The 24202-nt window shown below is 41.4% G+C and overlaps 1 protein-coding gene across 2 annotated transcripts; it reads left to right on the top strand.

Moving 5' to 3' along the window:
* Positions 1–1870: 1870 nt before the first annotated feature.
* COCH (cochlin) lies at positions 1871–22337 on the top strand. Of its 2 annotated transcripts, none has more exons than XM_064714545.1 (11): positions 1871–2080; positions 2158–2202; positions 7680–7836; positions 12559–12692; positions 13868–13930; positions 14765–14809; positions 14897–15044; positions 16009–16112; positions 17453–17679; positions 19384–19900; positions 20593–22337. In XM_064714545.1, exons 1-11 carry the CDS (start codon positions 2056–2058, stop codon positions 20766–20768), a joined length of 1641 nt encoding a protein of 546 aa, XP_064570615.1. In that variant the 5' UTR covers positions 1871–2055; the 3' UTR covers positions 20769–22337. The 2 variants fall into 2 exon arrangements, with proteins under 2 accessions (XP_064570615.1, XP_064570616.1); XM_064714546.1 differs by having other exon boundaries at positions 1947–2080; positions 13865–13930.
* The last annotated feature ends 1865 nt before the right edge of the window (positions 22338–24202 follow it).

Genomic DNA, 24202 nt, shown 5'->3' with positions numbered 1-24202 from the left:
GAGCTCCGCGTTCGTGGCCGGGCCGGAGCGGGGCTGGCAGGGAGCGGCGGGAGCGGCACCGGGGGAACGGGGAGAGCCCGGGGGGAGCGGGGATCGCCCCTCGGCTGCCATCGCCCCCTGCGCGCCCTCCGGCTGCACAGAGCTTTTCTTCAAAAATAAAACATTGAGCGAATGTCCCTTCTCTCTTCAATACCTCAGCTCTAAGGAAATGGGAACGAGGGTTGCCACAGAAATTGTGCCGAGCAGACCGCACCTGGGGCAGACCCCGCACGGCAGCAGAGCTCAGGGACACACACACACCTTTCGGCGGCCTCTGTCACGGAGGCGAATTGCGACCGACCCACTCGAGGGCACCTCTGGCTGTGGAGGGAGCCTGCTGACGAGCAAGAACTTCTCGACAAGATCTCAGGATCCTGAGAAGCTGAGAGAAACGCCAGTAGAGGTTCCTGACATCTGCATCATCCGCCTTGCATAATTTTGCATTTGAGATGCGCCCGTAGGAGAGGACCCTGTCATGAGGAAAGCATCACCACCTTTATCCTGTGTGGGAAGCGCAAAAATGTGCTGCTGGGATGATCAAAGCTGTGGGGGAAAGGGGTATCGTGTTCTCACCAGTTCTATGCTTTGCTTGAATTAAACTCCGGAAAAGCAATAAATTACTAATAACTTACCCGGTCATGCTTGCTATTTTGCTTTTAAAGGCCACATATATCTGAACGGATCACAGAGCCCTCAAATATATTTATTTTCAATCATACGAAGAGATATTTCACAAAGAGCATTTTTATGCGACCTTACGAAGGAAAAAAAAGTATTTTTTAAAAAAACCCTAAAGCGAGTTGCCCTGAGCAGCTGCCTCCCAAAGCCGGTCGCTCTCGGGGCTGGCTGCAACGCCCGCCCGCGCTTAATTTTCTGCCCCGGCAAATCCTAATTCCTATGAAGTCTGAAGACTTAGTTATATTTAGAAGTTCATTTCGGGAGCAGCTATCCCAAGCAGAAATCAGGCAGTGTATGCTGACGGCCACCACAAAATGCGATTTTTAGGCATTCGTTAAAATTCACGCACTTCTGCCCACGATTCCCAAGTGACCTGTCCCCAGTGCACATCAGCGCCAGCCTGGGCTTCACAGCACACGAGCGTGTGTGCACCGGGCTGTGGAAACGGGTCGGGCTGCAAACTGGGGGCTTGGTTTGATCGGTTTGGTTTTCGGTTGGTTGGTTTATAGGGGGGTGGTTGTTTTGGTTTGTTTCCTACTTTAATTTAATTTAAGTAAAGTTTTACTTAAATGAAAGGCAGGCACCTGCAGTATTTGCGCTAATCCTTTGTACCAAACGGGATACCCGGAACGCCGGTTCGGGCATTTCCATCTCTCCGAATGATTCAGTCAGGTTTAAACGCGCCGCTTCTCCCCGGGCAGGCCCGGCGGGACCGGGTGCGGCCCTCGCACGAAGCGGCCGCGGGCCGGGGCGGGCGGGACGGGCCCGGCACCCCTCTCGGCACCTCGCAGCGCTCAGGACAGCTCCGTCCCCGCCTCAGCTTCGAGCGAGGGGCACAGGCCGCGGCGAAGTCGCTAACACCCCGCCCGCATTTCCCGAGGCATCTGGAGTACAGACACCTGCCATCAGGTGCTGGAGCCCCGTGGGTGCAGGGGATATCCAGGGGTGCGCGGGCAGGGGCGGGAATGCAAACCGCAAAGGCGCTTCCCCGGGCACGGGAGCGTCCGCGCACGGTCCGGAGCGGGCGAGTCAGCGAGCGGGGAGGCGCCCTGCCGCAGCCCGCGGCTCCGGGCCGCCGCTCCCAGCGGAAGAGCCGCGGGGGGCGCGGCGGGGGAGGGCCGGCAGCACCTGCGGGCCCGCGGCGGCGGAGCTGCCCAGCCCCGGCCCTCCTTCCCTCCGCCCGCCCCGCGCTCCTGCCCGCCCGAGGTTTAAAGCGGGAGCGGCGGCTGTCAGGGCTGTTCGGCTCGGCGGAGGTGCGCGGCACGGCACGGCACGGCACGCCGCTCTCCTGGGCTCAGCTCTGCGCTGCCCCCGGTGCGGGCTCGGCCCGGCTCCGCCATGTGGCACTCGGCCCTGCTCCTCGGTGGGTACCGCGGGCGGCGGCGGGGCCGGCGGGGCGGGCGCGGAGCAGCCCCCGACCCTCTCCCTGTCTGTTCGCAGGCGCCTTCCTGCTCTCCGGCCCGGTGCGCGGCAGCGACGGCTCGGGTGAGTTGGCCGCTGTTCCCCCTCCGCATCCCGCGGGAATTTCCCCCTCGGAGCGTCCGTGCCCTGCCCGGCCCGGCCCTGTCCCGGCGCTCTGGCCGCGATGCGCGGGAGCCCAGCCCGGGCCGGAAGGGTTTGCGGAGCGGCCGGTGGGAACCTGCAGAGGGGCACGGAGCGTGTCTGGGAACGCTTCCAGACGGGGGGAAATCTCCTCCCTGGCACGGGCTGAAGCAGCGCCGTGGTGACAAGTGCCCCATCGAGGGGAGTGCCGGTGGCAAGAGTGAGGGGGAGTGTGTTTGCGTGTGTTATAAAGGCACTCGTACGGTGCTTGGCAATTTGAGGATCTCTGGCATATTTTAGACCATGGAGTTGATTAAAAACATTTTAAAGTTGCCCTGCCATTATTTCGACCTGGAAAGCGGAGGAACATGCTTAGGATGCCTAGCAGGCTATGGCAGGGACTGCCTGTTGTGCCATCCTGTGTTGGACTGCATCCTTGCTGCTGGAGAGCAGGCTCTCCCAGAACCAGAATAATTCCATGGGAACCAGGAGCCGCGGGAAGCAGTTGGAGAAATGTGTGACCGAAGGACGCGAGCAGTTTGTCTGCCCCTTTCAGTGGAACCTTCCACCAAAGGAGGACAGGAGCCTCCAGAAGAACATGTTTCCAGATGCAGGCCTGGCCTGCAGGAGGTGAGTGACCCCAAGCTTTTCTGAATGGCTGTTAACGATTTCACAGTTATTAGGAATCAGGATATGCTGCTCATTTTGTGGTGAATCAAAGATTTGGAAAATTCTTTTGTGCTAAACTGATAAAAGCTATCTGTTACAGAATTGCTATGGCTAAAAAAAGGGGGGAAATGCACAGCAATGGAAAACCTACTCTAACCCCTCAGTTCCTTTCCCTTTTTCACTTTGCAGGTGCATTATGCATGAAGTGCTGACAGTCTGGCAGGAAACAAATGAATATTTTCTGGGATGCTTCATTCAGGGCCAGAGAAGACACTGTAACCTGAAGGTATCTGGAACCAGCTAAAATATCATTAATGTGAACAACTGTTGTAAGATATTCCCTCTTACAGCTATTCTGAGCTTGAATTCAGCAGCATTTGGTTGTTGATCTAGAAATTTGCATACATAAAAGTGCCTCAATTCTGTTGCACAAAGTAATGAAAGAGCATTAATTTCCTCAAGAATCTATTGTATTTAGGCTCATAGTGTTTGTGAAGATCTTGGAGCATCTCAAAACTTTCTTTATGCTGCAACTGGAATGGATACAAATGCTGCCAAGTGCAGCAGTTCTGGTTGCCACACACGAGGCTGTGTGATGGCAAGTGGCCTTACATGGGTGAGAAAAGGGCAGAGGGCTCAGATTGAAATGAATTCTATTGCCCTGACCAGGTTACTCTAAATCCCATTGCCCCTGTCCAGATCAGGATGTGTACTAGAGATTTACATCAATTAGTATGCAATCTGTGCATCTTTTCCAAAATATGAAACATAGGTTTACTAGTATATCTTTTTTTTTTCCAACTGTTGATACTCCTTGCATAAGATAGAAAAAAACAGGCTTGTTTGAAGCCTCAAAGTAAAAAAGGACCTAAAATCTTTCTATTTTGAAAAAGAAAATACTAAATACTAAAATAATAGGAAGCATAATAGGGATGCACTTCTCTATAATACAACTCATAAGGCTATGTTTCATGTAGGAACCCCTATTTTTAATTTTGTAATACTGTACATAGGATTCCTTTTTTCCATTGCATAAACAAACTGTTTTCACAAAGCAGCGCATGAAAGCTTCAAGATCAGAAAAGATCAGATTTTGCCTATGGGTTTTATTCCTCTAGAATAACTTAAAGCAGTGGCTCCTGCTGAAAATTAAGTCACAACTTTTATAGATTGACATAAGAGGCAGCTACTCATGGCAAAATCAGACTACATGGCAAGAGGCACCAAAAAGATAGAAATTGATGGAATGATTGAAAACATGGTTGTTCTAAGAAATAAGTGAGTCTTTGCTTTTTTTTTTCTTTTTTTAGGTCAACAATCAACAATGATGGAAGACATTCATCCCTACCCTTAAATATGGCCTAAATCAGGAAGAATTACAGTTTATTTTCTTTGTACCTTGCTTTTGTAGGGTATTCTGATGTAGTGTGTTTCTGTGAAGCTTGAAGGGTGTGTGTCTTGACAGGATGGGGTGACAGTTGTTTTATTGTGGTTCTAAAAGCCTAACTGAATGTAACAGAGCATAGGTCTCACATCTTCAGCAGAGTCCAGAATGGTTGGAGTCTAGAACTGAATCCTTTCCTGTAAATTGTAAACTTATATTTATTTCTTGCAAAAATACTTGGATTTAGAGTATTGCACCACATAAGTATTGAAAGAAATGCTTCCACTGCTACTGCTCTTGCATTCTTCAATTACAGTGATTAAAACACACAGGTTTTATCTCAGTTACTTTATATATAGACACAGCTCTTTGGCATTTTTTGCCATGTTGAAGTATCTTGGATAGACTAACGAAAACAAGCACTTCTTAAATTTTGATAGTAATATCATATATGAAATTTGTGAGAATTATGAGTATGTAAGCTGCCAAAGAACAGTTTTATATATTCTAGTATTCTGACCTCATTAATACATTTTCATGTTTGCAACAAAATCATTGAAGTTTTGTGGGTTGGATAGCTGATGATGCATTAACAAACAGGGAAGAACAAAAACCACTGCAGAGCTGATATCTTAAGTCCTAATTTTGGTAGTCAACAAAAAGATTTGCTTCCATTTTGATATTTCACCAAACACTTCTAATGTGTTCTAATGTGTAGTCTCTGTTTTAGAGTTAAGGCTTAGAGAAAACCGAATCTACCTACAGAAAATACTAAAATGAAATTTTTGCTTTTAATTAAGAGCATTATTTTCCTCAAAGTGTGTCTTTCTACCTCAGTGCTGATCCAGCTGAGGTATGAACTGCTAAATCCCCTAGCTCCAGCATGTCAGCTCTTCAGTTCACACAGCAGCAACGTGCACCCTTCCCTGGGGAGCCTGAGACAAGGATCATGACAGCTTTAGCCTGCCAGTACAGAAAAATCCTGTGGCTGGGCTACAATGGATTTCTGTGTTTTGATTGCCAGGGAAAACACAGAAAGATTATTTTTTCCCCCATCTTCTGTGCTATGCAAAAGCCTGCCACATGACAGCAATTAGTAAGTACCTGGTGATGAGGGAAACACAGATCTCCAAGCAATGCAGGGTTTGTTAGCTAGACACATCTAATTACTGTCCTTGTGTGCACAGCCAGCCAGGGAACTCAGTCAAGTACATTACATTAGAAACGACAGGAGTTAGAACTTCCTGTGGTGTCTTGCACTTGTAGAGGCTGGAAAAATGTTGCAGGGTGAGAGGCACAAGCAGTGCTGTGAGAGCAGAGATTGCCAGTGGTGCTTGCTGCAATTGCTCCTCCAAGGATTTCCAGCCTTGCAGCTGCTGTTTGATTTCGATGGTCTTGCTGGGTGTCATTTGGTGGACACTGCTTGTTCAGTGCCCATTAATTGGCAATCACACTTGTAGAACTTCCATGAAAGGATTAGGGGACTCAAAGAGGAAAGCAAATCAGAGTTTTTTACCAATCTATACCTATAATATTGCATTTTTGACCTTGAAATAATGGAGCTTCTAGGTATAAGCACCAATTCTGCTTGATTTTTCAGTCTTTGGTCTTTAAGGCAGTTAAGTAAGATTAAGCATGGCTAGGATGTGAGTAGGTAAGACTAAGTCCTAAAAGAAACTTTTTTTATATCTTAGAACACTTGAGAATCAGATTGAATCACTTTAGTTCTTGCTAGGTAGACAGTTTTTATTATCTTGAGAAGGGAAAAATAAAAAAGTGCTTACTGCTTTCTTTTCTTCTTAGTCTGCACTATATAGGCAGATTCAGTATGTACAAGTCCCATGTTTGTGCTAACAAATAGTGGCAATGATTTTTCTGGAAGATGTGATTAGGTAGTTTAACATTGTTTCAGCATAGCATTAATGACTATTGTATATAATTAAGAGTAAAATTGCATGCATAGCTGATGATGTGTGTTCAATTCACACAGTCAGAATGAACAGATGTGTTTCACTCTGCATTTCTGGCTGCAACTGCTCTGCTTTTCAGCTCTAAAGTCAGTGGAGGTATCACCTTTTCCATCCCCTGATGAAGAACAGCATATGCTCCAAGGGCTTTCATTTATAAGCAGCATATGTTGGGGTCAAAAAGCACATTCAGTCAACAAGAATGAAAATAGTGGGCAGAAAAGTAGGTGAGAGACAGATCACTGATTCCTGAAACATACAGTCCTTGGCATATGATGCTGTGGTGCGCTGGCCAGCCTCTGCCAGCTTTCATCTGTGCACAGGTAGTATTCCAGGTGCATTTAGAAAAGGTTCTTGCACCTTCTAGGTGCCTTAGGAACTTCAGAGTAAACAGCCAGGCATGGGTTGCCCTTGTGCTGCTGAATTGATAATGATCTAAGCCAAATCTCTAATTTGCTGTGCAACAGAGCAGGGGACTGTGCTACCTTGTGTAGTAGGAGGATGGTAGTCACCATGCAAGATAAAGACCTCAATGTTTTCAAAAGAAAAAGCAGCAGTTTGCCAAGTGAAATTGTGTACTGATGTTAATCTGTGTCTGCATACCTTCACTGCACACAGGCAAGCACAGTGAAAGCTTAATGATGGGAACCTGGAGAGCAACTTCTGAAAAAAGGCAGAGTTCTACATAAAAAATGCGTGTGCCTCAGCTGAATAGATAACTTTTGTATCTCTGTATGAATCTCACAGTCCTCTGCACAATGATAATGATGTAAACCTCACTGTAATGAACTGATACCAATGTTCTAGATGTTACTGTATTACTGGAGAAACGAGATGTGTGTTCCTTTTTTATTTTTTTTTTTTACACTGGCCTCAGTAGGATTTATTGCAAGAGGCTAAGGGAAATGCTGCTGTCAACTTGCTCCATGAATGCCACAGGAGAGAAGATTCAGAATTTCCCAAGTGACTAATTCATAGATATCTTATGGCTGGAGATTCCTGTGGGGATGTCAGAGTGATTTAGTTTCTTCCTTGGAAACTGCCACCTGCATCTGTGGTCTGTCAGCCCTCAAAGGTTTTCCCCTTGCCCTTCTGTCTCTGCAGCAAATTTACAGAAATGGATTGCTTTTCCTTGTGTAATGTTCCTTGATGTTATTTTAATGTTGTTTGTTCATGGGAGTTTTTTTCCTGCCACTTTTTTCCCATAAGTAATTTTGAAGTGTGTGCTTACTTGTCATAACTGTACATTTGTAAGCTCCAAAGACATCTTTACAGACATTGTATTTAGTTTCAAATTCAGATATTGCTTTAAACTTGGAAACTGTAGAGACATTTAAAAAAAAAAACCCTACAACAAACTCTTAAGATTTTCAGGTCAAAAGTTCTTCTTTTCTCTTTAGCTTCTACTGCTATCACGTGCTTTACAAGAGGACTTGACCTTAGAAAGGGGACAGAAGATGTCCTTTGCCCAGCAAACTGTCCTCTGTGGCAGTTTTATGTCTTTGGGGATGGAGTTTATGCCTCTCTTTCGAGCGTCTGCGGAGCTGCCATACACAGGTAAGTCAGATCATTGCTAATCCATGTGCTAAGTGAGTTTATAAAGTCTCTGCCACACTTACAAATCTTGGCCTTTTGGTGCCATCATAGCAGAAATCTCTCTGGACTATGGGTCCTATTAACTCAATAGGAATGTCACTGGGAGAAGAGAAAACAAGGAAAAATAAAAATAATGTCTGTGCAGCTTGCAAGTTATCTGAGTTGTGTTTGAGTGTTCCTCCAAACTGCTTTGTCAGCTTTCTCTGACATGGCCCAGCATTGTCCACAGGTGGACTTTCACTGTAAAATCACTTCTATCACTAGTAGATATGGAAGGATACAATATAAACAGTAACTAATTGAAGAATAAAAGCAGATTCACTTTCTGACTTTCTTAAAATCTTGTGTCAAACAAACTGTTTAAAAGAAGCAGAGGAAAAGTGGTTGCAATTTTTTTTAGAGTCAAGCTATCAGAGTATTTTTTATGTTAAAACATCCACAACTATAAACTTAAAATTTTACAGAAATTTAAATTGCTAGAAGATAAATGAGGAAAATAAAACCTTCTTGAGTTAACATTCCTTGCTTGACACTTTAAATGCCATTAAAAACCCAAGCCAAGAATTTTAAGTAATATTTAGGAAGCTGTCATTACTATCTAGAATCTTATTTCAAGTGTCAATTAAAATTTTATAACTTTTTACAAGATTTCCAAAATTTGGGCTTATTGTACAGTATTTAAACTCCTAGGTAAACTAAAATGAACTGTTTTTTAAAAAGAAAAGTTGACTTAAGGAGGGGTTTTGAGTAGAAACTCTGGAACTTCTCAAATGCTGTAAAAGTATCTAGGGGCTTAGGTATTATAGGAGGAGTTAGAAGGAGCTTGGGAGGTATCATGGGGATATGTTTCTGTTTGTTTTTAAAGCTGAAGAGTTTGTCTCAAATTCACATATTTCCATGTGTATTTTATTATTAGACAGGCTTCCTTCTGATGCTTCTGTAAAAAGAATTAAGATCTCCATTTAGTGTGTTTTAAGAGTCTTCATGGAGGTTTAAAAAAATTACTCTTCTATTCTTCACTCTTCCTAGCTGAGGAATATAAAAAAGTTTTGTGAAAAATATCTAGATTGAATGCAGGTAGTGACTTTGGATTTGCTTTTTTTATTGTTTTTCTTTTGAACTGAGGAAAACAGATTTCTTTCCATTGTCTTTTTTTATTTTTCCTGAGACAATGTTTATATTTAGTGATGTAGCCACTTATTTTAACATTCTATTGCTTGCCAAAGATGTCTTTAAAGAGAAAAAAGCTCTTGCTGTCAAAACCTTGTTCTAAAGAGATTAAAGACTTAAACATTTTGAAAAGACACAGAGGTTCCTGACCAGTCCAAGCAGGCAGCATTCTGGACCCCCCCATGCCAGGCTGTCAGTGACTGACTGCCAGCACAGTCCCACCACAAAAGCTGCAGGGGCTCAGTTCTGTCACAGCTGGGAAATACTTCTACAAAGGAGGAGGTACAAGAAATGGCACAGGCGTATTTCTTTCATTATTTGCATAGTCTTCCCCTAGATAATACAGCACAAGCTTTATTTGATGATGCATCACTTAGCTCTTCACTGAAGTTTGTACCTTATAAACCATGTGTACTACTCTTCTCCAGCCCAGGAACATGAGGCTGCAGAAAAATCCATGCTTTTCCATAGTAAGAGTCAATATAAATTGTACTTCTGGTGAAATATGCAACCCCTTTTGTACATCCTGCATCCAACAGTCTCTCTCCACTGACATTGTGAAAATAACGAGGGCTCTAATAGTGACAAAGAGATTAAAATATACTCACTTTTGTAATCTGTCTTCCAGATTGGATTTAAATTAATCTTGTTCAAGTCTTTCAGTGTGGTAGACTGTAGAAAGGGGTTTTGAAAAAGCAGGCTAAAGGTGAAAAATTCTCTTTTAGGAGAACTGCTGTTTCTGAACACTGACTTTAAGTTGAGGGCTATTAGTTCTGCTGGCCTTTCAATATCAGAACAGAATTTGCTACATGAGAATGTTTTGGTGGCTTTACTGCAACTGTTAACAGCCACAACTAGTCCTGGCAAAAAAGGATTGATGCATGGAGAAGAGACAATAGCTGCTTAGTTCTCAGCTAAATTCAGTGCAGGCTGCAAAATCCAAGAAAAACGCAGAAGATACTTGCTCCTTCTTGCCCTGTGTTGCAATGTCCAAAATCCATATTGGCATGAAGGAAACTTCAAGAAGACATTCCCAATAGGTGACTGGAGTTTGCCATTATTGTGATGTAAGTAGATCTGTGCTTTGAAAATTTTGTACATACACTTCAGTTTGCATCCTTGGTCTACATTGAGGCTGGATTCCTTAATTTTATATAAATCAAATAGTGCTTAGTCCTGTGAGTAGTTCCATTACTTTGAGGCAGTTATTAATGCAAGAAAATACTATGTAATATATGAAAATAATTTAGCAGAATTCAGCTACAAATAATTCTGTGTACTACAGATGAATAATCTTTCTGCCTGTTTTAGCTTGTTATATTTGGCTTTTTCTCTCATTTTATGTGTAATTACTCTCAGGAAACAAAATATTTATTTAATATTATTCTTTTTCTGGGCAGAAGGATAAAAGATGTATTTGTTGAGGGAAGAATAGAGAACCTCCTACCAGGCTGACACTATGTAGGCATGAAGAACTGAGTTAAATCTACCACTGAGTGATTAATTGGATTAATAATCAGAAGGTCAAATGAAGGACTAGGTTCTCAGCTTGTGCAGTTCTGTTCAAGTGCAATTCCACTAAATGGAGACCTAGCACAATGTGGTAGCATTTAGATGTTAAATAGGCATGTAAATTTTTTCATAACCTTTCTAACTTGGGTGAAACCAGTCCTCATTAAGCACTGGGCTCCCAGAACTCCAGTCTAACAAAAGCATATCATGGTATTACCCAGCTGGCCACAAAGTGCCCATAAACACAAGAGGCACTGAGCTGCCCCAGTGTTTGCTACAAGAATATTGACAAAAATGTTATCTGGCCAAAGGGATTTCTGAGCAGCTGTAGGTCCCTGGGAAATTTTGGTATCGTGCCTGCTTCTGCTGCTGAACTTCTTTCCTGCCAAAAGCAATAGGAGTGCAGAGAAAGAAAGGAAGAAAGAAAGAAGGAACACAGCTTACGGGTCCAGAGGATGCTGGCATGAAATCCTGAGTGATTGATGGCAATCAGGCAGCAGCAGGACACCAGATTGGAGATGAGGAGGATAATTCTTGGGGTGATGGAGAAAGGCTGATTATCTGGAAGGAGTTTGCAGATGGTGATAGTAGGAAGGAAAGATGGGAATTCAGGCAATTCAGCCATTTGCCTAAAGTCCCTGAGTATAAAATGACTGCAGTTACGTCTATAAGGATCACCTCCCATGGCCAGAAGATTCTTTGTGGTCTAGGCATCAGTTTTGATGTGTAGAGTCCTTGAAAAATTCATTCAAAATTCAGCAACACCCTGTATCTCTTTCTCCAATAGTGCAAAGAAATGCTTCTTGCATGGGGATCTTAAAAACTTTGCAGTTAATGTGTGATTTATCTCAATTCAGTTTTTTAAGTATGTTTTAGCTGATTTTTAAGTGTGTTTTAGTCCTGTATTTTATAAGATCTTTCTGCTACTCTTGGCTGGTACACTCTCTTTCATAAGCTGTTGTGCAGTGAGCTACAGGATTACTGCCTTGTGTGTATCTGCTTTTCTGTTTGTGTCCATTTTTGAGTGAAAAATACCATTTAGGTATAAATTACAGGTTGTTATTAACAAGCTAGGCAAGAGAATGGACTAGCAGCTTTTACATAAAGCCCCTGTTAAGCAGCACTGGCAGTAGCATATAACATAATAAGTAGGGAAGTGAAAGCTGCTCCTGGAAAATCTGCTGAGCTCAGTTTAACCAAAGCAGCCATGGCATGCAAGTCAGAGACATGTATAAATGTATATAATCATAGTTCAATTTAGAAATGCATGTCACATCCATGAAGAATGAATGTCTTTTAACACTGTTCCAAATAGAATTTCATGTGGAAGTTGCCTTTACCATAGATATCCAGATCTCATATTATCAGAAATATATGTAAAACTTTCTAAACTCTGGTCTTGATTATTCTGCTTTCACAATGTGTTAAATCAGGTTGTCTTTTCAAGCAGGAAGCCAAACAGAATAAAAAAGCAAACACCAAGGCACACATTGCTGTGTTTAAATAGGCATGAAATGATTGCTTGTCTCCCACAGAGCTGTACCTGCCCACACACTACAAGGCACCAAGTTTTGCTCCCTCTGAGAGAAGTACAACTTTGACTTTTGACCTCTAAAAATAATAAGAGATATGACAGTTCTGATCTTCTTATTGTCACTTAGGAATTGATATGGCCTGAAGCATCACTGTTCTGCATTAAAGTGATGCAGAATTTATAAATAATGCAGAATGCATTAAAGTGCCAGAATTTTAGGCTTTCCTGACTTTTTAAAATAAATCTGTGTGATGCTCTATAGAATAGTTTCTCCTAAAGACTTTTAGGAGAAACTATTCTATAGAGTGTTCAGGCTAGATTGTTCTAGCCTGAACACAACTGCTTGCCTCTATTAGATCTTACTGAGAAGGCTGGTGACAAAAATTCTAATGATGGCGTTCGTTACCTGTATTGCATTTTCTTGTGACTAAAATGTCTGATTTATAGCAACTCTTTTTCAACCTTAGTGGGGTGATTACCAACACAGGAGGAGCTGTAAGGGTGCAGACTCTCCCAGGACAGGAAAACTACCCTGCTGTAAATGCCAATGGCATCCAGTCTCAGGTGCTCTCTAGATGGGCTTCATCTTTCTCAGTGACTGGTAGGTGGATCACACTTACTGTTTTACTGTTTTGCAAACTATATTTGAAGCTCTGGCAGAACCGTGGGACACTTCCTCAGTGCTTCTGTATGCATTAAGAGAGTGATTGTTTAGCAACAGAAGGTTTCGCTTCTAATTCATTATTTTAACTTTTTCCTCAATTACCTAAAGACAAACTATTCCAGCTAGAGTAGCTAGTCTGTAACAGAAGCTGATACAAAGATGGGTCAGTTGTTTGGAATATAATGGCATGATAGCAGGCAGTGGACAGTTCCATGACAGTTAAGCTGATCAAAGTCAGTGCTTTGATCCTGCCACTGCAGTCCAGTCCTCCTGCCACTTCCAGCCATTCAGTTTTATCCCTTCTCTCCCTCTGCCTGCATTTGTGCAGGGAACAGCACTTTGTCAGGCCCTTCAAATACCTTGAGCAGCATTCCATGCAAAGAGAAAACTGACCCTCCAAAAACAGTAATAACATCAACTTAACATGTGATGTGGTCATTAAGCTACAGTGCAATGTAGTGGTTTAGTCCAGAAGTTTCTGTCCCCATTGTTGAGGTAGTTGTTAATTATTAATTGCCTAATTGCAAGCCAGTTGCCATGCCTTGCCACTCAGTGAAGATAAACCACCCTCATAAAATCATATGCAGAAACATATTGGTTGTGTGCGTTGTTGTGGTTTCAAAAATATTGAAGTGGGTGTTTGCTAGTATAGAAAATTTGTGAAATAGATCTCTGTAATGTGTTCTTATGTTTACACAGCTAAAATTCAGCCTACTATCTCTAAGATACTTGTATTCCTTGTGCTCACTGCAAGTTGCTAGCTAAGCACTTAAAATCAGAGGTGCTTTTGGTGAGGGTGAAGGTGAAATCCAGTTCTCCAGATCAAGTCCTCTCTTTATCTGCTGGAAATAATGGCTACTACAGCTCAAAACCTCTCATCAGATATATATGCTGTAGTTAATCATCAGCTGCTGTTGTTTCAAATGCAGAAATTAATTACCTGTAAAACAAGGACTAGATTACACCAAAGGTTTGTCTAGGCTCATGTCCTACTCCCAGAGTAGCTAATGGCAGACGACAAAGAAAGGTTATGGCAAGGACATAATTCTTCGAGCACTTGTAACTTCATCTGAGTACACTGAAATGCAGTAAAAGCGCTCTCATTCCAGCAGGTACCCAGAGCACAGCCCTGGAAGCCGTGGGACGGTCGGTGTCCACAGCACGCCCTTCCACAGGTGCGTGATCCCGCAGCCAGGGGAGAGCATCCCCCGAGGGAGGCACTGCCCTGGGCAGGGCCTGGCCAGGAGAACGTGCTCGTGACACTCACTTGTCTTTGAAGAAGGAAACAGCTGCAGTGTCCGGGTTTGCAGTGTCTCTTTCACCAGGAAAAAAATAGGAATTGTATGTAATCTTGGAGATTGATTCTGATCTCGCTAATGTTCATGCAAATTAAGAAAAAATTGAATGGTTTTTGAAAAGTAATAGCAATAACACAGAGGAAGGTAAGAGTTCATGAGCTCACGTGATGTTCATTCTTTTTAAGCCATGGAGAAGACAATGCATTCCTTTTTACAGAACAGCTGAGTGCTGTCAGGACATGCATAGCAGAAATTTAGTTGTTTTTCGCCACAGAAAATGCTGCATTAAATCCTTTTTATGAAAGTTAGTGTTGTATAAATACTGGACTTTGATGCTGTTTGTGAATAGACCACCCGGTTTACAGTTTAAACCATGGTTTGCTTCCAAACCATTAAAAATCCATTGTACAGCTGGGTTGCTAACTGTGAAACAGTAGCACTTGGGAAGGTGAGGTACAGAAATCTACCTGGCTTTGTACAACTCAGTAATCAGTCAGACATGTAGAAAGGAAGGTTAAGCTGTTTCATTTGAAAAAGAATATTCTCCAAGGAGCAAAGCAGTAGTAGCCCAAGTTTAATTATTAAAATGGTTGACAATTCCTACTGCAGATAGATTGCACTGTAATTTCTTTACTCAGAGCTCTTTCTGGTTTACCTCAGTCCATTCATCTTCTTGTTCTTAAATGATCCATGCTGTTTTTTTCACTGAAGGTAAAAGACCTAAGAAGACTCTTGATAAAAAGGCTGGAAACAAAGGTAAGGACACACAGACTTAACTTTTGCAAAGCAGAATCCTAACATTTATTTGATGATAACAAGTATAATTATTTTGGATGTTCACAGACTGTAAAGCTGATATTGCCTTTCTCATTGATGGAAGCTACAACATTGGCCAACGTAGGTTTAACTTGCAGAAAAACTTTGTTGGAAAAGTAGCTGTAATGTTGGGAATTGGGACAGAAGGGCCTCATGTTGGAGTCGTACAGGCCAGGTAAGAACAGATCTGCACAAAATATAATGGAGTAATTGATAAGAGAAAACAATTAACATGCCACTTTTGCAGAACAAAATCTCTCACTAATGGCTGATGAATGGCAAGGGAAAGAATCTCTTGAGCCATAGCACTGTTTGCTCTGGGCTATACTGAGATGTGCATGTGACAGGACATGACAAATTTGAACATTTTTTGTCTCTGATATTTGATATTTGACTAGAGAGAAGCTGGATGATTCACAGCTTCTCTACTATAGCTTTGCATCTCATCTTAGTAGAACAGCAGGAAACACCCTGAAAAGGAGAGATGCCAGTTTCTAAAAATTGTAGAGAGAATAGTCCCTAATGGCTGTGTGCATGTACAAAACAAAAACCTGCTCTTACCTGATCTATATTTTAATATTTAATAAATATTTTCTCTTTTACTGATAAAATATTACAGCTGATATTTTTCAAATTGTAACTGGTCACTTGTTTTTGCTTTCTACTGTAAATTAAAAATGAAATCCAGAGACAGAATACCTTAAGTCTTTAATCTCTTTGTCAGTAGCTGGCATACCTTGAACTTCTCAAATCAAAACACTCAAACTGCACTTTGCAGGAATTTTTTATAAGGAAGGTATTTGTCATACAAATAGTAGAAAACCTGCCAATCTTTAGTTACACAGATTCCTTTAGTTTAATGTCTGGCATGTTCAATTTTTTTCTTTATGTATTTTGAACCTAATGCTATCATCTCTTTGATAAGCATGAGAATCAGGCTGTCCTTAATTTATCCATTCAGGCAGATAATTCCTGTTCCTAAGGACTGCAAGACTTACTAAGCAAGAAGCACACTTACATTTTAGTATTGAAATCCAGAGAATATATATTATCATGAGCAAAACTATTCCAAGTGTGTTTTAGCTTGCTAATATCAGTATGAAAAGTGAACCTTATTACTCTGTTTTGCTTTTCCACAGTGAACATCCAAAAATTGAATTCTATCTGAAAAACTTTACTGCTACAAAAGAAGTTTTGTTTGCCATAAAAGAATTAGGCTTCAGAGGAGGCAATTCCAATACCGGTGAGCTCATATTCCCCCTAAAACAGAAATTACTTCTTTATGTACTTTTTATATATGTATGTATATGTATGTGTGTAAATGTTGAAGTTCCTATAATTCACATAGGTCAGGAAGTTTTAGATTCCACAGTTACCTTAATCAGGTTCTGTGATGTTCCACTAGAATTTCACATCTCACATTTGATTTCTAGAAGTTACGCATGCTTATTACACATTTAATTAGAGTACAAGTGTTTATACTTGTATAAATCTTCCTGCAGTTTAACAGTAATTGACTTTTCACTAGTAACAGAATGATATCTTGGGACAAATTCATAAAAGGCTTAGTGTTTCTTTCTTGTTGGGTGGCTGATTAAAGAGTTAGAGGAGGAGTAAGGAGTGAGTGGTGGTGAGAAGACATCATGGTTTAGCCCAGCCAGCAACCAAGCCCCATGCAGCTGCTGGCTGTCTTTGCCCCAGTGGGATGGGGGGAGAATTGGGAAGAAGAAAATGAGAAAATTTGTAGATTGATGGACAATTTATTAGAGAAACCAAAAGCCACTCACAAAAGCACAGCAAAGCAAGGAAATCATTCACCATGTCCCATGGGTAAGTAGGTGTTCAGCCAACCCAGGAAAGCTGGGCTCCAGCTCACCTAGCAGCTCATGCCAACACTCCCAATGTGCCCTCTCCTTTGTTCTCCTTCCCACACCTTCACATGCTGCCCATGACATACATGGTGTGGAATATCCCTGTGGCCAGCTTGGGGCCAGCTCTCCTGGCTCTGCACCCCCAGCCTTCCCACTGGCACGGTGGCACAGGAGGCAGGAAAGGCCTTGGCACTGTGCAGGAGCTGTCACCAATAACAAAACATCCCCCTACTGTCAACACAGTTTTCCACACAAATCCAAAACTCAGTCCCTACCAGCTAATCTGAAAAAGAAATTATCACAGACGCAACCAGCCAGACATTGAAACCAAGCATCTCATTATGTTGCATTTCACAAGCTAAATTTAGGTACTTTCTTCCTTCCAATCCATTTGGCAGGTACTAATATACCTAATTCCTAGTAGAAAACTAGACCCATGAGCAAAAATAATCTCAGGGAATTCCACCTCAGCTTTATCTGTGGGGTTTTTTGGTGAGGGGAGGGGTGTTGATTTGATGTCATTAGTTTTTAACTTGGAGGTTGCCCAAGCTTCATTATTATCAAATTTCCTGGGGCACCCATTCAATGCTACACTGGCTAAGTCCTGTAGTTATAACATAAATCCTGCACAATTTCAGATGGGAAGCTGATCCCAGAATGTACCATCACTGTATGCATTATTTCTTCTTGTTCTTTTCCTGTTCAAACCAAGGCAAAGCTTTGAAGTACACAGCTCAGAAATTCTTCTCTTTGGAAAATGGAGCACGGAAGGGAATTCCCAAGATCATTGTAGTGTTCCTGGATGGCTGGCCCTCAGATGATCTAGAAGAAGCTGGCATAGTGGCCAGAGAATTTGGAGTCAATGTGTTCATTGTGTCTGTAGCAAAACCCACAACAGAGGAGCTGGGAATGGTACAAGACATTGGCTTTGTGGACAAAGTAAGAAAGAATGTCATTATCTGGTTTTCAGTCATGAATATAATTCTGGAGAATTTACAGTAAAATTCTAATGAACTAATACATGTATATACAATAACTCACATAGATGTATAGACATAAAAATATTCTCTCAAACCAGCTGATTAAATTATCCCTGCTCATAAGTGATTTAAAAGACGAGCAGAGGGAAGAAAGTTAAAGAAACACTGGAGATTTTTCCTTGCTAAAGGGGCCACACAAAGGTATCATTGTACTCCCAGTTCAGAAGCTTGGCCAAGTTGTAGCTCCTGGAATTTGTAATTGCATGAAGACTCTCAGGGTAGGAAATTCCCCTATCTCAGGTATGGCTGAATGTGCCAAAGCAATGACATACTGATGTGATACATTCTCTCTCACAAAAGGGCAGACAGGGAGGTGCTTATTTCTTACCAGCTCTGCGGATAATTATTTACTTACTTTCACTACCAAGAGGACAGAAATTATGGAAAAACACATCCTACCAAGCCTGTGTACAAGACTTTGATCTTGTAAACAGGGTTTTGGATCTTGTTCCTTTTGAGTTAGAGCAAGAATTCAAACACCAATCGCCTACTCTGACATGAGCTTTCTGCTCAGTCCTGTCTTACTCTGCAGTGAGAAAATCAGTCATTTTCCACAGGGAGGTTGCAGATGTCTAATTTCAGCAGAAATGGCATGAACAGAATGAAGCTCTAGGGATAAGATATCTAGCTGTTGACCCCAGAGGTATTGCGGGCTGGTCCAACCCTTGGGCACTTACAGAAGCACCATAGAGTGGTTTGATTTGGAAAGGGCCTTAAAGGTTATGTATTTCCTAATCCCTTTCCATGGACAGGGACACCACACAATAGACCAGGTAGCTCAGGCTTGGCCTTGAACACTTCTGGGGAAGAGGCATCCACTATTCTGAGTAAACTGTCCTGGTGCCTCACCATCCTCATAGTAAAGAATTCCATCCCAATATCTACTCTAGATCTCTCCTATTTTAGGAGATCTCTTTATCTTGTGCTATCACTGTGTGTCCCTGTACAGACACAAAAAGACATGACCTTAAGTGGCTGAGGCCTCTCCTCTCCTTCTGCATTTTGATCTTAGCTGGATTAGTTGGAGAGCTGATTTTGAATTTAACCCATTTTTCAGTTACCTTGTACTTCACATGCATCTGATGGAAGCTAGGGGAAAAGAAATTTTCCTGTGAATGATCGGGAGCTGTATTTCTGCTCAACTCTGTCTGTGTTTGTGACACATTATAGATTAAAAATCCAAAGGTCTCACCAAGTTCAAAGGGAAAACACAGAGGATAATTTTCAGTGTATAAGCAAAAATACAGAAATTTCAATCCTTTGGCTATTTAGTATCATGACTTTTTCACGTACACAAAACAAAATTACAATTTTCAATTGTTGCACTTCTTGTGAAAAAAGGTAAATTATTTGAAAACTTTCAGAGCTTGGGTGGCAGGGTTGGCTTTATTACTGGATAAAATAAGCTGCTCTATGGCTTACATTGACTTCAAGTGCAGCTTTTTCAATTTCTTTAAAGACAAGCACACAAAAACCCATCCTAAGCTCCAGCCATGAGGCTTCATTTCTAACCTGCTTTTGAAAGAAAAATCATAGGTGTCTGAGTATTATCCATTGAACTGCTCAGCTGGCATTCACCCATTCCCTTTATGTTTTCAAACAGGCTGTCTGTCGAAACAATGGCTTCTTCTCTTACCAAATGCCCACCTGGTTTGGTACTACCAAATATGTCAAGCCTCTTGTGCAGAAGCTGTGCTCACACGAGCAGATGTTGTGTAGCAAGACCTGCTACAACTCCGTCAACATCGGTTTCCTGATAGACGGCTCCAGCAGCATCGGAGAGAGCAACTTCCGCCTCGTGCTGGAGTTCGTGAGCAACGTGGCCAAAGCTTTTGAGATCTCTGACATCGGCTCCAAGGTGGCGGCCGTGCAGTTCACCTACGACCAGAGGACCGAGTTCGGCTTCACCGACTTTGTCACCAAGGACAAGGTCCTGTCGGCCATCCGCGGCATCCACTACATGAGCGGGGGCACCGCCACCGGCGATGCCATCTCCTTCACCACCAGGAACGTGTTTGGGCCAGTGAAAGATGGGCCTAACAAGAATTTCCTCATCGTTCTCACCGATGGTCAGTCTTATGATGATGTTAGAGGACCTGCTGCAGCTGCACAAAAAGCAGGTAAAGTATGCGTTTTGAAAAGCAGTGGAAGTTGATCCATCCTATTTCTGCCGTGCTGCAAATGTTAAGATTTTAAAGTTTGCAAAGTATCATACCTGGAATTCAGCAAAATGTAATGCTCCCCCTAGGAACTATTTTCCATTAGGGTGAAAAAACCCCCAGCAACCAGTAATGCAGAGCCAGGTATGACTAGACTCACTTATGGCAGCTTAGGGATCAACATATACCCAGTCTCATTTCCCCAAACAGTAGAGTAAGAATAATGAGCCAAGTGGCTCCACCATCATCTAGGAAGGGAATAAGCAGTTGTGGCCAAAAAGCTCATTGGGCTGGTGCTGCTTGAACTATGAGTATATAAAGGCACTAAGCACACACAAAGGAACCAAACTTACTTTCAAAACCATTTTACAGAGTGTTACTTATGTTTCAAGACTGACATTGCAACTGCTACAATCCTATGTGTTACTACAAGAACAACTCTGACATTAGCTCTTATGACGCCTCATATTTCCTTCAGGATTTTTCTTGAGTCAAGTCTAATTCCTGGTATTTAGTGGCAAAATCTATCTTTGACAGATTGCAGGTGTTGAAACATGCTTTTCAAATCCACATTGATTCATTAATGTAGAAATGGCTGGGGTTTTTTTGTATCTGCAGGCAAAATGGTCTCTTTTTTTATTTCCTTTTTGTAGGAATAACAGTCTTCTCTGTTGGTGTTGCCTGGGCACCTTTGGATGATCTGAAAGACATGGCTTCTGAACCAAGAGAATCTCATACTTTCTTCACCAGGGAGTTCACAGGATTGGAGCAGATGGTTCCTGATATTATTAGAGGCATCTGTAAAGACTTTTTGGACTCTAAACAATAAAAAAATCTGCAGTTCACTATTACTATCTGAAACTAAAAATCATGAAATTGAAATGAAATGGTCCCTCTAAAGTACAGATGTTTTATTCTTATATATGCTATCACAATACAGAGGAAGAAGAAGGGCTACTTTTTTTTTCTGTAATCAAAGATTTCTGTGAGCTTGTACTTGGTCCTGAAGTGCAGGATTTGGCCAACAGTTAATATTTTTGACAAGCATATAAGCATCCTGAAGTTCAAAGCTTTGCATATCATGCACTTAAGAATAGCAGATACTGGGAGGAAATAATACAGCTCTGACATTTTTTCCTGACTCTTGCTAAACACCTTCTTTGGAGTTAAAAAAATCTTTAAATATAAGGTACTACCTTCTATAAGCTTTCCGTAGCTTACAATTCTGTATCTTTGGAAAGAGTTCTGCTGACAACACAGTACTTTCAGTGCTCCTGATGTGCAACATCCATTATTGCCAGGCAGCTTAAGAAAAGATATGACAGATTGTAGCTGAAAGAGTCTATTTTTACTAGTTGGGGTTTTGTTGGATCTGGTTGGCAGATTTTATATCAAAAGTCATTTAACTTCTACCCACAGGTTTCTGTGGATCTATTTGGTTGGTTCTTTTAGCACAGAATTTTAAAGGCATTTAAGGCACAGTAGAGAATCTGGATTCTAATATATTAGCTACTACTGCTACTGCTGCTTTCTGCACCACTGAAGTCAACAGTGATATTCCAAATAAAACTGACAACCGGATATTTCCTGTCTGCTGCCTTGTATTGTCTTGATTCGACAAAGTTGTTATTGGCCAGACAGTTAGAGACAGGAATCTTGGGCCAAGAGATTAAATAAGACCACACAGTGGGAACTGAGAACATTCAAATTCAAGTCCAGAGGTATCTCAAACCTTTAAACCTAATGGATTTATATCAGATTACATGGTGAGAAAAGAAGAGAGTAGGCAGACACATTAGGTTGGATTTAGTAGTTCAGAGAATAACAGCTTCATAATGGTAGTAAAAACACCTTTATAGATGCGTGAGGTTTTCTGAAAATGAAAGAACAGTTTTCTTGAAAAAGGCTTTCATTTGATTACATACCTAGTAATGTTGATATATTTATATGCACACATATATGGCTAAAATGATGTGATATTCACCAAGTTATTCCAGTGTCCTGGTGTGAATAACATACTCCAAATATTCTGAATAAATAAAGGGGGTTTGCAAATAAAATGTATAGTAGAAAACAAAACAGCACTTTCCCTATCAATCTGGGGTTTCCCTTTTTTCCTCTCCCCCACTATTGATTGTAAAATTTCTAGTAGTTATGGAGTGGCACAGAAAGGATTGTATTCATTGGGCTTTTGCTGTGCACTTTTTAATAACTTATAACTGACTATATATTACTCTAAACATAAATGGCAAAGATTCCTTGTATTTTTCTAGCAATTGTTATCCCTAATTTTGTTATGTGTTTATAGGTAAGAGTATTAAGCCTTTGCTGTATAAATTCATATGCTATATCAACTTTGTGCAAAAATTCAATTAATTTAGTTTATAAACTTTTTATAGAAATATATATTGCAAGAAAACTGGGAGTGCTGCTGTCTGTTTTGATATCTCATAACACAGAAGTCTTTTTATGATGAACCTCATATAGTTTAGCTTGAATAAGTTCTATGTGGTACTTCCTAACTGTATGATCTTCTATTCCAAATAATTTTCAAATAACAGGGGTATTATTTTTACAAATATTTTCATTTGAATGAGTCAATATTGAAGTTTTAGTTTTGTTCACATTAGGTGTGATGCTAGTTAAATCATCTGAATATAAATAGTGCGCCGGCTGATAGAATCACATTTTCTCTCCTACTTTGCTTTTGCTGTTGCAAAGAAATAGGCAGCTTTAACTCACATCATTCATCAGACAAAAAGCAGGTTTGCGTCTCTGGGACACTGAAAACTGCAGAGCTAAGTCTTCACATATTTCCATTTCTCAGGAGCGGTGATGCCATGTTACTTGCACCCTTCATACACTCTTATTACACTCTGATAGGGAGTGAAATAGAAAATACTTTTTAAAGATACAATGTTTATGTGCCAGCAAGCATTTGTGAGCAGTTTTGATCTGGGAAAAACATTGGTGGGATACAGAAAAGGATTGAGACCTGGTGAGATCCAAAGGCAGGGTGGAAAGGATGTGGACTGTGCTGTAAGTAGAAGGCAAATTGGAGGAGGAACAGCATGGCAGAGGGCAGGGCAGGGCTGAAGCTCTGGTTTGTTAAACAAGGTAAGTGAAGCCACACACAAGGATTCAGTTCTATGCTGCTGGACCAAGCAGTACAAAGAATGTGAAGAGAGCTGCAGCTACCACCAGCTATCCAAACTCCAGTGGGAAAAACTGCTGCAGATCTAGGGCTGTCAGTCAAGATTTTGGCCTGCAGAGATCAATTCTGTTCTCTTGTCTAATGAAAACCATTGTGAAGGGGCTGGACTATATGATCTTTAAAAGGTCCCTTCCAACTTAAACATTTTTTTTTATTTTCTATGCTGTATTTCCCTAAGCAGTACTCAGATTCAGGGGGCCTCAGATGTGCAATCCCAGTCCTGATGACACATCACATCAACATATTAAAAAAGAAAAAAAAATCAGGATTCCTTCATTTAGAAAAGGTTAGGAATTTAGGTGCTTAACTGTAACTCCCATGCAGATGTTTGGAATTTTACATGAAATAGTAGTTAACACCATTCAAAACTCATCCTTCTCACTTAGTTTTATTTAGTTTAATTAAACTGCAGTCCTAAACAAAGTGAAATCCCTTTTTGTACATGATAACTTCCAGGAAGAGCTACAAGCTACAGCCATGCTTTGCTTAGGACACATGCCTGAGCATTCCCTGCCACAAGATCTTTCCTGGGTAAACTCTCCACTCACAGGCTATTTTATAACAGAAAGGAGCATGACGTCCTTTGTCAGTGGCAATATGTCTTTCTCAGTCTTACAAGGAAACTCAGGCCAGTGTCTCTGATTCTGTTTACAAATTTTCTGCACCTCAAATTTTGCACCATGCACAAATCTTAGGCATTTAGGTCCTCTCTTTACCATGAATTACCATGTGTATTCATCTCTTGACAGCATGGCTATTTCTAGCTCTGGCAAGTGCAGTACATATGAAAAGCAGGTATACAGTCTAGGACTGAAGGCCAGTAAACTGCAGCCAGACCTGCAAACCTGTAGTAAAAGCCTTCTACTTTATATCCTTAAGTGGAATGCAAAATGGGTCTCAGAAGTCAACCAACTTTTATTATTACTGCAAAACTATTAATATTGAATTGGCCAGGAACAAGAAAAACCCAAAAGAAAGAACATCCTAACATTCTTAGGAGAAAATAGTCACTTTAAAAGTACTATGCCTTTTAAAATCAATGCCAATAA

Source organism: Zonotrichia leucophrys, chromosome 5 (assembly GCF_028769735.1).
Source record: "Zonotrichia leucophrys gambelii isolate GWCS_2022_RI chromosome 5, RI_Zleu_2.0, whole genome shotgun sequence".
NCBI classification, from domain to species: Eukaryota; Metazoa; Chordata; class Aves; order Passeriformes; family Passerellidae; genus Zonotrichia; species Zonotrichia leucophrys.
Note: the sequence above shows the minus strand (reverse complement) of the source record. Positions and strands in the feature narration are given on the sequence as shown.